At 38.6% G+C, this 13840-nt stretch overlaps 1 protein-coding gene across 1 annotated transcript in view; it reads left to right on the top strand.

The window, feature by feature from the left end:
* SPEF2 (sperm flagellar and cilia associated 2) overlaps nt 1-13840 on the top strand; it is a 210248-nt gene that overhangs the window by 152499 nt on the left and 43909 nt on the right. Inside the window, exons 29-30 of the mRNA XM_006156330.2 lie at nt 1110-1248; nt 4118-4347. Coding sequence (XP_006156392.1) covers nt 1110-1248; nt 4118-4347 — 369 coding nt within the window. The remainder of the gene's footprint in view (nt 1-1109; nt 1249-4117; nt 4348-13840) is intronic.

The following is a 13840-nucleotide window of genomic DNA, read 5'->3' as shown; positions in this document are numbered from 1 at the left end:
TTCTTAGTAGAAAGCAGTAACCTTACAATGCGTGGCATTCTTATGGTTTTCTAATTGCCTTTAATGCAATTCAAAATAGAATTCAGGAAGATCAGGAAACTGAGCAAAAATACAGAAAGGGGCCATTATAAATATGTAGATGACAAAACCGTAAGAATGCAGAATTGGGTAAGTTGGAAGACTTCTAGCTTCTCCACGACCATGAACTACTAAGGATGCTTTCCATCCTTTGCTTCTCCTTTTTCCTTTCCCCTCCCCTTAGCCTTCCTCCTATCACCACTTGCTTTTATGATCCCAACAGTAAAACCTGAAATCAGTTGAATACAGGGAGATCTATGACATCATGAAAGTCAGGACACATACTTCTCCCTCACTGCCTGTTCCCACAGCTATTTTAATAGTTTTCTGTTCCCACAGCTGCTTTAATAGTTTTCCGTATACTTCACCTTCAGTTCATTCAACACTGATCTCTAATTCAATGAAATTCGTTCATTTAACAAATGTTTATAGAGTTTTGACTGTATACTAGAAACACACACATATGTGCACAAACATAAAACAAAATATGAAACCCAATCCAGAGGAAGGGAATCACTTATAGTATGTTGTGATGTTGATGACAGGCATACCGGACAAAGTGAGTACAAGGGAGAGACAAGAGTGATTTCCTGGGTGAACTGATGCTTGCACTGTACTGGAAGGATATGGAGAAATTTTCCTGTCCAGGGGGCAAACTGGAACAAGAGTGGCACATGGTTCTCTTTTCCATTTCTGCCCTAATTTGTCCCTGCCCCTCTTTTTTGAAATTGAGATGCTACCTATATTTGTTTTTCCATTCCATTTATCAAAGAGTATCTTGCTATGAAGTGCAACAAATGTAAAGTTCAATCATAGTTTTTATTTAGATAATTTTTAAATGACTTTACCATACATTACATTTTGCTTCTCAATGAGATGGATAAGATATCATCTTATCTACATTGGTATATTAAGTATGTACCCAAAGGTTCACAATTTGAAGCATTATGGGTTTAAAAGTGAGTTTGGTTTATCAGAAAATGCATGGACAGATAATACATTGAAAAATGTTTATTTCTCTTTTTGAATAGAAATAGCTGCACAATTTCGACTTGACTTGATAAAGACAAAAGCATTGACTGTCCTTGAAGATTTAGTGATAAAGGTGGTTGATGTGTATAAACTTATGGAAAAATGGCTTGGTGAGAGGTATTTGAATGAAATGGCCAGGTAAAGTACTAAGTGTATTATTCTAAGTATATTAAAAATACTCTCTATTAATTCCTGAATGCCAAAATTGACAAAGATTTTTAAGGTGTTTACAAGTTTAAATTACATTTATGAATATAAATTTTGACCTTTTAGGAAATCACATGTGACGTGAGCTTTACTATCAGATTTGCATAAAGTATTTTCAAACAGCATTATGTATCAAAGGATTCCATTGGAATATCCCGTTCTGTACGTTATTTTCAAGCTCAGTATTTTTTTTTTTTCATTTTGCCATAGGGTATGTGCACTTGCCAGAGAGAGAGACAGAAACAGAGAGAGGGAAAGTGAAAAATCACTACCTAGAGGAATGACCACACCCAATCCCTTCTCCTCCATTCTCCTTTTAGGATTTTGGGCATGCGCACACATACACACATGCCCAGCATGATTTTCAAGCCCGCAGATCTGGAGCTGGAAATGTAGTTGGCCCTGTGGGACTCCAGCACCTCAACCACCATACCACCTGCTTGCCTCACGAGTTCAGTTTTCACACTGGTCAATGAGAACCTCAGCTATAAAATGATTTTTAAATATTTTTTGGAAAATAATGCTTTATATCTTCCTAATACCAGACATTATTATTATCACTCAGGACCAATTACTAAGAGGCTGAGGAGTCATCCATTAGAATGTTTTATTTTTTAGGCTAATTCCTTTGTAAGGGCAATTGCAAGTTCTATTTTTGGTAGAATTCCAAGACTTGTTAGACTCTCATTGCTGATGAAGGGCAGTTGAGTCTCACCCTTGTTGAGTTCTCTCTTAAAAAGCATAATGAAGCAATTTAGCAGAGTGGAAATTGCCCTCACAGGAGAGCAGATTGTCCAGGACACTAAGTATCCTACATTGTCTGGGAGAAAAAAAAGAGAGAGATTGAGTAGGATGGCTGATTGTGCTCATCAGCTTCATCTATAAAAGGAAACAACACTCTGGCCCAGCTTCTTGAGGTTTCTACTAGATCTAGATTCTGTGATACACTGAAGTTTGCAATAAACATTTACTTAAAATGTAGAAGTTACTAAGTAAATGGGATTCAAGTTGCAAGGATTCTCAGAAGCAGCAATTGCCATATCAAAACAGTTGTTGTGGTTTGTTTTCTCTGGTCTTTGTCTTATGATGAGAGTTCTGCTGTAAAATCTTTGTATTTTCAGACATTTTTTCCCCTCGGTTCTTGAGAAGGATACTGTTAGTAACCTTCCACCAGGTGGCGCACACCTTTTTGATATCCTGCTTGGGAATGGGTCTCAGTCAGCCTTTGGAGTCCCTTCCTCACTCACCTAAAGCCAGTAACTACCCAATGTCCTTCTTTGCGGTCCCTCCTCCCCCACAGCACACAAATACTCTAAAGCATAAACTGTTTTGCTACTGCAAACTACATAGAAACTCACCAAGTTCAAAGAGTTGGATTCAAGGGGATCTTTTGAAAGGCGACAACTAACATTATTTTTTAAATTTTCAGTATATTGTGTATTAAGTTGTTGGGAAAGTCATGACATATTTTTCTATGCAAAAATCCATCATGACTTTCCCCATAACCCAATAGTATATTTGGTGTTTCTGAATAACATAAAAGCATATTAAATATGCATTTCTCTGTGATATTTAATCTTTTCTTATAAGATATTAACAATTTCTTTCCTCAATGCAGTGATATTTTACTTATTCACATAAAACTTCCCTGATCTTTAGAATGGCCTTTAATCACAGTATAAGCTATAACTATATCCCCAATACAGTTTAACTCCATGCCTTGTGTGATTTCACATTGATAATCATAAGGTAAGGCTAAGGAAGTTGCAAGGATTAGGTAATTCCAAGAGCTTAGAAGATCACATAGGTAGGGTGTCCTAGAAAGAGAACTCAGCATTTTTCACTTTTATGAAGTGCAGCATACGAGTCCTAAGTGTTGCTGCTTATGGCCATATGATCTAGCTGGAAACTGCTCTTTTTCATAAAGATAGCAAAGCAATTTCAATGACTTATATGCATCAAAGGCTGTCCTGACAACCATGTCTTAGATAACTTCAAACTCCTTGACATAAAGTTAAAGAAAAGTCACTGTTCTAGAAATATATTATCATATTTGATTCACTTTACAATTTGTCCTAATTTTAGATAAATGTTTTATTCTAACAGTCATACCTTACAGGGTATTCTAATATGTAATCTTATTTTGGTTCATGCTTAGAATGAAATAGAACCCTTGACATAATCTTGCTTACATAGTAAAATACTTTCTACTACTACTTAAAAAAACATACTTAATGGATTCTCTTTGTGTTCAGGTTTGTTTAAAATGTGTAACCATTAGCTATACAGTAAGCATATGTTTTGTTTTGGGGTTTTTTTTTGTTGGTTTTTGTTTTCTTTTCTTTTTTTTAAAGAGAGGTTTTTGCTATAGGGTGCATGCATTCACCAGAGAGACAGAGAGAAACATAGAGACAGAAAGAGAGAAATCATTCCCCAGAGGGAATGGTCATGCTGCAATCCCTTCTCCTCCATTCTCCTCTCAAGATTTTGGGTACACACACATACCAGGCATGTGTTTTAAGCCACCAAGTCCGGGACTCGAACTGCAATTGACTACATGGAAGTCCAACAATGTAACGATTACACCATCTGCTGATTCCTCACTGTTTTTAATCTGCATTTATTTATATCCTACCCTTTAATGAAACTAATTTGAGGACAAATAAAAATTTTTCAACTTTGCAGATCTAATTGTCTAACCTAGCTATGTAATGGGTACACTTTTGTGTTATGTTTTATAAGTAAACTATTGATTAATAGTAAAATTAATGGGGATAACTATTCATTTTACCACTTTCAGTGTAAAAAAATTAATTGAGGTAGCTCAGTATCACATTGAAACATCCACAAAAATTCAGAATGAACTCTACTTAAGCCAAGAAGACTTCTACATTAACGGAGATATCAAAGTCTTCCCAGATCCTCCCCCACCGATTCGTCCTCCACCCATAGAAAAGGAAGAAAATGGCACCTTGACCATTGAACAGCTTGACAGTCTTCGATATCAGTTCTTAGACGTGGCACCCAAAGGTAGGAAAAACAATTATCATGAAAAAACAACGACAAAGGTTAAGATGAACGAGAAAGCAATTGCTTGTAAAATCCATTCTATGAGATTATGTGGCATTATTTTGTTCTAGTTTATGAAATATTTACTTCATACAACCTAGGTCTGAATTCAACAATCAAAAGAATCACAGTACTGACACTTGGGCAGTGCGATCCTCCCCCTGGAAATTCTCCCCCCTTCCCCCACCCCTTGCAGGCCAGTAGTGAATTCGAATATCGCTTCATCTGGCAGTTGACGGATAATTTTTGTGCAAACTTCTACTTTAGGTTTTGTATAGATTAGGTTTTGCACTGACTGTGTTTTGTTTCTGTCTCTCCCCCTAGCCTGTGAAGGTAGCCAAGGGGATAGAGGATTCCCTTTTATATTGGGTTGTCAGAAAAGTTATGACATATTTTTCATAGGAAAACATGGAAAAATACATCATGACTTTTCCAACAACCAAATATTTACCTTTCTCTCAATGTTTCATAGGCCATGAGCAGAACCAAATAAGCTGTTAATAAATATTTGCTTAACTGATTAATCAACTTGCTTGCACATATGTGTACATGTTATTTTCTGCACACAAATTCTTTAAGTCCTTCATGTTTTATCACCATGGCTCTGTCTATAATGTCTACACAAGCTTCTGTTTTTTTTTTAGTTTGCCAGAAGGTGCATGCAGAGAGAGAGAGAGAGAGAGAGAAACAAAGCAAAAGAAAGGAGAAAACACCCCCAATGGGGTGGGATCACTCTGCCATTCCTTCTTCTTTATTTCTCCATCCTGTGAGGATTTGGGGCATATACACCTGGTGTGCTTTTCAAGCCTTCAGAACCAGGATTTGAATTACATGGTTAACCACGTGAGATCCAACTCCCTTAACCACTAGGCCACAGGGCCAGTCCATGCACAGGCTTTTTAAATTTTTTATTTAGATTCTTCCTATTTCCAAATATCCTTCAATGAGTTTCATCAATTGGTAGCACAAGTAATTTAAACAGATTGTGTAAATTATCATCTTCATTTTCTAGACCTAGATACTGAGTCACAGAGCAGTTGAACAATTTGCCTACAATCATATGTCATTCAGAATTCTGCAAACTCTCCTTCTCAGTAAACTAAATTGCCTCTTATATACAAATTGGTTTTACCCTCTTACCTACTGGAAAGTTGTTTACTTTTTCCTAGAGCATAATCAATCGGCTTTAGTACTAACACGCTTCTACTTCTCTTAAAAGCGTATTTATTTATTTTTCTTCTGGAGCGAGAGAGAGAGAAACAGAGAGAGACCTCCAATAGTATGAATGGTGTGACCTATCCTCCATTCCAGTAAACTCCTCCCCCCCATCATGGGCACATGCAGGCCTATCTGAATCTAGGGAGATCTCCAGACACAAACCTAGAACCTTCCCATGTGAGTCAGCCTCACAGAATGTCATATTTACCCACTGTGCCACAGTGTGTCCCCACAATCTCACTTTTTTAACTATTCTAATTTATTTTATACATTTAATCATTGTACATCACTACAGCTTTTAAAATGAATTACCCAACGTTGAGTACACTTCACACCAGTCCAGTTGAAGATATCATGCATGTTATCATCAGCAGACAATCCTCCATTTCTGTGTCCCCTAAATGTCTTCCCTCTCTAATTTTCTCCTTGATTCCTTTCTTCTCATTTTCCCTATCCACTTTTCCAAACAAGTTTATCAAAATCAGCTTGAGCAGGGACCAGCAGTTAGCGTAATGGCTATGTCGCTGGACTCCCACGTAGTTGACTGCGGTTCGCGTCCTGGACTCGGTGGCTTAAAACTCACGCAGGGCTCGTGTGCGTGTGTGCCCCAAATCCTTCGCAGAGAATGGAGGAGAAGGGATTGTGGCGTGGTCATCCCCCCTGGGGGGGGATTTCTTGCTTTCTGTTTCTCTCTCTGTGTCTTTCTGGTGAGCATACGCGCCCTATAGCAAAAAAACCTCTCCAAGAAAAAAAAAATCAGCTTGAGCAAGCTTTATACCTTTAAGGTACAAAAGCACACGATACAGCTGTGGGTAAACACTGGCTCAGGTTTGGCAGGATTTGGGAACAAAGAATATGTGGCCATTGGTAAGTCAAAATACCCTTACTTTTTTTTTTTTTTTTTGGAGAGGTTTTTGCTATAGCGCACGTGTGCTCGCCAGACAGAGAGAGACAGAGAAACAGAAAGTGAGAAATCACCTCCTGGGGGATGGCCATGCCGCAATCCCTTCTCTTCCATTCTCCTCTCAGGATCCTGGGAATGCATGCACACGCCCAGCGGGAGTTTAAGCCACCAAGTCTGAGATTTGAACCACGGAGTCCAGTGACACAGCCATTATGCCAACTACTGGTCCCAAAATATTCCCACTTTGTAAAGCCATGAAATGCCTCAGTCTCTCAGTCCAGCAGAGTCCATCCTCTTCTCCTTGGAGTGAGCATCAGGATGCCCTATGTTACATATTTCCCTCTTCATAGTTGCTCTTGCTCTTCATTTACTCATGTTCTACATATGAGATCAAAAGATACACATTTTAAAAGATTCACAATATAAAATGGGATTTGCCTTAATCTTTCCCTGTGGTGACTGGGAAAGTTAGTAGGTGATTTCACTAAAAGTGTTGGGGGCACTTGAGCAGATAGATGTGGATTCTGAAATTATCAACAGTTAATAATCCCTATCTTAAGGGGCTGAATGAAGTATTTATGATAATCATCATAACACATTTGTGAATCCAACCTCAACACTAGAGCTCACATTTCAACTGTGTGTGTGTGTATGTGCTGTTTTTTCTTCTTAATTTTTTTAAGAAAGATTTTTGCTATAGGGTGCATATGCTCCTTGGAGAGACAGAGAGAGACAGAGAGACAGAAATTGAGAATAACAACCGCCGCCACCCCCTCTCCCCCCGGGGGGAGTTGGCCACACTGCAATCCCTTCTCCTTCTTTCTCCTCTTGGGATCTTGGGATCTTGGGCACACATGCTTATGCATCCAGTGTGAGTTTTAAGCTGCTGGGTCCAGAACTTGAACCTCAGTCAATCATGTGAGAGTCCAGCGAAGTAACCATTATTTCATCTGCTGGTCACTCTTTTTAAAATTTTGCCAGAGGGTGCATTTGCTCACCAGAGAAAGAGAGACAGAACAAGACAGAGAGAAGTGAAAAAGCACTCCCCATGGAGATAATCATGCTGCAATTCCTTCTTCATCTCTTCCTCTTTTCAGGATTTTGAGCATAATCACACACCTGATCTGTGTGTTTCTCAAGCCTCTGTATCCAGACTTGAACTGTGTGGTCAGATGCCTTAATCTTAACAGGGCTGGCTCTGGTATAATGTTTTTGAGACAGAGTCTGACTGTTACAGTCCTTCTGCCTGAGCCTCTGAAGTGGCTGAGACCACAGACAGGCACTGCGATGCCCAGCCTTCAGGGTAGACCTAGAATCAAACCGAGGCCTCCTGTGCCTCCACCTGCTAAGCAGCCAAATCCAGCATGTGCTACTGCAGCTGAGTATCAAATCAAAACTTAGAAATAAATGAAGAAGCTATAACTTGAGGTAAAATATTCTATAGCTGTCTGTCAAGTCCATTTGATTTATGGTATCTTATCTCTGCTTATTTTTTATTTAGATGATCTGTTCAGAGACAATGGGGTGTTGAGATCCCCAACAGGCATTGTGTTACAGTTTATCTCTCCTTATAGATTTAATAGTCTCTCTTTCACGTACTTGGGTGCGCCAGTGTGTTGGGTGCATAGATATATGTGTTACATCTTCTTGGTGAACAAGTCGTTTTATTACTATATAGTGTCCTTCATCTCTTCTTTTATCTTTCATCTTAAAGTCTATTTGGTATATCAGTATCATGAGTCCAAAATCTTTTTGGTTTTCACATGCATGGAATATCCCTTTCCAGCCCTCCACCTTTAGTTTATGTGTCTTTATCAATGAGGTGTGTTTCACGTAAGCAGCATATAGAAGGATTCTGTCTCTTTTGTTTTGTTTTTGCTTTTGTTTTTATCCATTCAGTCAGTCCGTATCTTTTAACAGGAGAATTTAGGGGTCAGCAGGTGGCATAAGGCACTGAACTCCCATGGGATTGACCACAGTTCAATCCTGGATCCAGTAGCTTGAAACTCATGCCAGGCACATGTGCATGCAGGACTAAAATTCAAAGAGAAGAGTGGAAGAGAAGGCATCGTAGTGTGGCCATCCCCTCCATGGGGTGATTTCTCACCCTCTGTCTCTCCAATGAGCACAAATACATTATAGCAAAAATCTCTCAAAAAATATAGGTGAATTTAATCCATGAACATTCAACATTGTTATCAATATTTGTGGACTTAACACTGCCATCTTGTTAGTCATTTTCTTGGTTGTTTTTGGTTTTCTTATTTCTGTTCGTCTCTCTTAATTTTCCTAATATAATACTCCCTTCAGTACTTCTTGTAGAGCTGGTCTATTATTGATGAATTCTTTCAGTTTTTGTTTATCTGAGAGTAATTTTATTTGTGCTTCTCCTTTGGAGGATAATCTTGGCAGGTATAGTATTATTAGCTGAAATTGTCTTTAATTTTAATGTTTTGAATACATCTTCCCAGTCTTTCTTTGCCTGCATTGTTTCAGTTGAGAGGTCTGATATTAGCCTTATAGGATAATCTTTGTAAGTAACTTGGGATTTCTCTCTTGCCATTTTTAAAAAATTTATGTTTATTTTTAATTTGACCAGAGAGGGACAGAGTGAGAACGAGAAAGCAAGCCACCAGGTCTGGGACTTGAACCATAGTCAGCCATGTGGGAGTCCAGCACCCATAACCACCACACCACCTGCCAACCCCTGTCTCTTGCCATTTTTAGAATATCGTCTTTGTCTTTTATTTATTACTAATCTGGTTATGATGTGCCAGGGGAGGATCTTTTTATGTTGATTCTATTTGGAGCTCCTTTTATTTCTTGAGTATAAATTTCTCTATGTTTCTCTAGATTTGGAAAGTTTTCAGATAGTATTTCATGAAAGAGATATTTCCAGCTTCTTTACCTTCTAGAATACCCATTATTTAGGTATTTGGGCATTTCGTGATGTCTAGAATTTTCCATAGGTTGTCTTAATTTTTGTGGGCTTTTTCATTCTTTTTGGTGGTTTGGTATATATAGGAGACTTTGTCTTCAAGATCAGAAATTCTTTCTTCTGCATGGTCCAATCTGCTGTTAATGCTTGCAAGTGAGATTTTAATTTCTTGTATTGTATTCTTTATTTCCAGGAGTTCTGTTTGATTCTCTTTTAGGGTATCTATCACTTTCATGTCCTGGAATGATTTTCTCAGTTCCTTGAAATGATTGTTTTCTCTAGATTTGGGGATTTTGATGATTCAAAGTTAGTTATGAGGACTAGCAGATTGCATAGTGGTTACATTGTTGGACTCCCACATGGCTGACTGTGGTTTGAGTCCCAAACTTTGTGGCTTGAAAATCACACCAGGCATATATGCATGCATACCCAAGATCCCAGAAGGAGAAAGGATTGTGGCATGGCCATTCCCTCTAGGGGATGATTTCTCGCTTTCCGTCTGTCTCTCTGGGTGAGTCTCCCTCTCTCTCTCTCTCTCTCTCTCTCTCTCGCAAATGCACATGCCACAAGACAAAAACTTCTTTTAAAAAGTGAGTTATGGTCTATAATTAAACTATTTAAAACCTTTCTTCTATTAGCTAAATTATCCTGTTTGGAAAAATATATATTGCAGATGTTGATTTTTAGGTGTATGTAAAATAATTATAATGTCAGGTATTTTATCAGTAGAAGTAATGTTCATTGTTAATATTTTTGCTAATATTATAAAGAAAAGGAAAAGTATTGTTATGCTGTATTCTGCATCCCAGAGTCAGAATTGGAGATTCTGTATTGACACCCTTGAAGTTAGGCTCTAAACATTGTCCTTGCCCTCCCGGAGGAAGTAAAATAACTACTATTCCCCTCTTTTTCTCATCTCTCTGGCCCCACAAAGTACCCTTTGCCTTAGTTCTTTCTTCTTCAGGTCTGGAATTGTTAACTGTCTTAAATTTATCCTTTTTTATTGAGGGGGGGAATTGCTATAGGGTGCCTGCGCTCACCAGACAGAGACAGAGAGACGGAAAGCAAGAAATCATCCCTTCTCCTCCATTCTCCCCTTGGGATCTTGGGCACGCACACACACACGCCCGGCGTGAGTTTTAAGCCACCAGGTCCGGGATGTGAACTGCGATCAACTACGTGGGAGTCCAGCGACATAGCCATTACGCTAACTGCTGGTCCTAAAGTCATCCATTTTTTAGATGAAGAGTTTTATTGCATTCCTTATAAGAACTGGAAAATTATTTTTTAATGATCTTGTCCATTGTACTTACCCTAGAATTCTACAGTTTTGAAAGGCAATTCAGAAGTTGAAGTGATCGCAACTTTGAAAGTGTGGAGGAATAGGTGATCATGGTGCATTTCTGTATTTGTAAACCTGCAGAACTTCCTGCTTAAACTTCAAAGCTGCAGTTCATTTTAAATCAATCAATAAATAAATAAGTATGTTTTTAGACTCTTTATATATACCAATGCAACCTGTGACTTCTAAGATGCCAATTTCAAGTTCACTAAAATATACTGAACTATAATGAACAGAGGATTGTTTTCTCTAGAAAGAAAGCAAACATGTTTACATGAAGCAATCATTACGTCACTAGACGCACAGTAAGATTTTTTTTTACAATTTTACAAAGAAAGTTGATATTATCAAATTATACTTTACAAGTTTTTATTACGCTACACAATAAACTTGTTGAGGGAAATTGGTAATCTCTGATTAAAATAAGTGACTAAATATCTTAAATATTTGTGAGTGGCTAGTATCAGGATATAAATGGAAAGAACTTGAGTTTAAGAAGATTTTTACTAAGGACTGATTAACCCACTTGAGAAAAGTCTTCTTTAAGATAGTACTTACTAAAGGTAATGTAGAATTGAAAATGCATTATATACCATAATACTCATTTTCAACACTGCTTTTCTGGTCAACTTCTGCCACTTGTTATGATTTTCAGACTATTTTGGGAAAGGTAATGATTTGACATACAATACCATTTTTTACAAGATTGCCACAAATATGCCAGGAAAAGAAAAATGACATTATGGGTGATAATCAGACAAATCATGCAAAATTCAGTGAAATAATTTGTCACATTTCCATTTCTCTTGCCACCCAACAAAGAGAGCATCTTGAGTAAAAGACAGCCAGTGAATCAGCAAAGCACGCTTTCATTGACTGTCCCAGGAATCATTCCCATGAGCATCTCACAGCACAGAGTGAGACTTCGTGAAGATTGACTAAATGACTACAATTATACTCAATTTGGCATGGTTACTGCCTGCCAACCCATATGCTAGCATTTTCCATATGTTAGCTCACTTCTTAGCCATCTCAACCTATGATGGGATGAGTGGAGTGTAAAGTTCTTCTTCAAGTCCATCTCTCATCAAATGACTATCACATGATCTTGGGCAAATTATTCAATCTCTCCCTGTCTCATTCACCTTATCTGTAAAAGGAAATAATAAAGTTATTTTTTTTCATTCAGTTGTTATGAAGATTAAAATAATACATACATACACTTCTTAGAAAAAATACAGTGCAATGAATGTGCAACTTAAGTGTAATATAAACCATCTTGATTAAATTGTGTAATTATAGTAATGTCATATTGGTATATAAAATATAACACTATATAATATTGATACAAACTATTTTTACTACTATAGAAAATATTAATGGGGTGTCCTGAAGGTGCAGATACCCTAATAGGCACCTGTGATATTACCCCAGAATACTTGCAGAAAAAATTTACACCACTTGGTAGAATTAAACTGGGAAGCAATGAGACTCCCTGGGAACTATCCGCATCCAAAATGAAAGCACTCATTTTGTGTACTGCAGAGAGTTCTGGGTAGGTACATCTTGTCTCCTAACATCAAGTGCCAAGTACATCAGGAAGACATCCTTTTTCTAATGGAATCAATTTGGAGTCTATTGAAACTAGAACACTCTAACAGTGTTCATATGTCCCCACTTCAACCATAAGAACTCCTTTCCTTGAAAGCCCATCAGTACTCCATGTAAAACCTGTTGAGCTCTCATTCATGGCTATTTTGGCCTCCACTGAGAGGCTGCCTGAAAAGTACACAGTTCAGCAAATTCTACACCCACACTCCTTCTTCAAAAGAGGCAGCACTTATTTTTTTCAAGGCCTGTAACTTTGCTCTAAAATAAGACAAGGACCCTTCCCTTTATCTCCTCTTAGAGACCTTAGATTTAATGACTGCTCTCAGAGACAGAAGGTACTGATTCAGAACTCTAGGGAGTGGTGACTGAGCTAGGTCATTCAGCTTTTGTTCATGGATATGGGAGGAGTTCAAAAGCAGAAGTAGTCATTTCTGTCTATGTGGGTCAGGATAGGGGTTAGCTGAATCTTCCAGGAAGAGAAGTAGGGTAAGAGTATTCCAGGCAATAGGGGAAATGGAGATTTTGAGGTTGCATGACATATTTAAGGAACAGCAAATAGACCAGTTGGGACAAGGGGCAGGAGGTGAGACCACAAAGAGCCTGTGGTTAGGTTTTGAAGCCTCACGTGGCATGCAGAAGACACACAGGTGGGGATTATCAAAGTGTTTAGAAACTGTAGATGTAGCAAATGGATTCTAGGGGAGACAAGACTATGTCTGAGAACAGCAGATGTTGTCAGTCTCTCTATAGAGCCTCAAGTAACTGGGAGGCAGGAGGACATCTGGATATTGTCTGAAAGGGGTTTTGTTTCCAGACTTAGTGTCTCTGAGAAAATTATAAAAAACTATGGGAACCAGCAGTTAGCACAATGGCTATGTTGCTGGACTCCCATGTAGTCGTCCACGGTTCGCGTCCTGGACCCGGTGGCTTAGAACTCACGCCGGGTGCGTGTGCGTACGTGCCCAAGATCCCGAGAGGAGAATGGAGGAGAAGGGATTGCGGCGTGACCACCCCCCCTGGGGGGGTGATTTCTCGCTTTCTGTCTCTATGTCTCTGTCTGTCTGGCGAGCACATGCACCCTATAGTGAAAACCTCTCCAAAAAAAAGAAAATTATAAAAACTATGTATTTGTATATATTTCAATCTGGAAACTGCTTAAAATAGTTTGACAATACAGAGAAGTGGAGAAGGGATTTTGTCATGTCATGACCCTGCCCACTGGGGTACTGCTTTCTCTCTCTCTCTCTCTCTCTCTCTCTCTTTTTCCTATCTTCTTTCTTGAAGAAACCTCCATTTGGCCCAGCCACAGTGGCATATCTAGGGTGCTGCTGCAAGATTCTAGAGCTGCATAGGAAGGCTTATATAGCAGATCAGATCAGGTTTCAGGTCAACCTGAGCATACTGGGTACACCCATGACCCTGGTTGGCTGAAGGGCTAGGG

The sequence above is a fragment of the Tupaia chinensis genome, unplaced genomic scaffold, assembly GCF_000334495.1.
Source record: "Tupaia chinensis unplaced genomic scaffold, TupChi_1.0 Scaffold000489_1, whole genome shotgun sequence".
NCBI lineage: Eukaryota > Metazoa > Chordata > Mammalia > Scandentia > Tupaiidae > Tupaia > Tupaia belangeri.
Note: the sequence above shows the minus strand (reverse complement) of the source record. Positions and strands in the feature narration are given on the sequence as shown.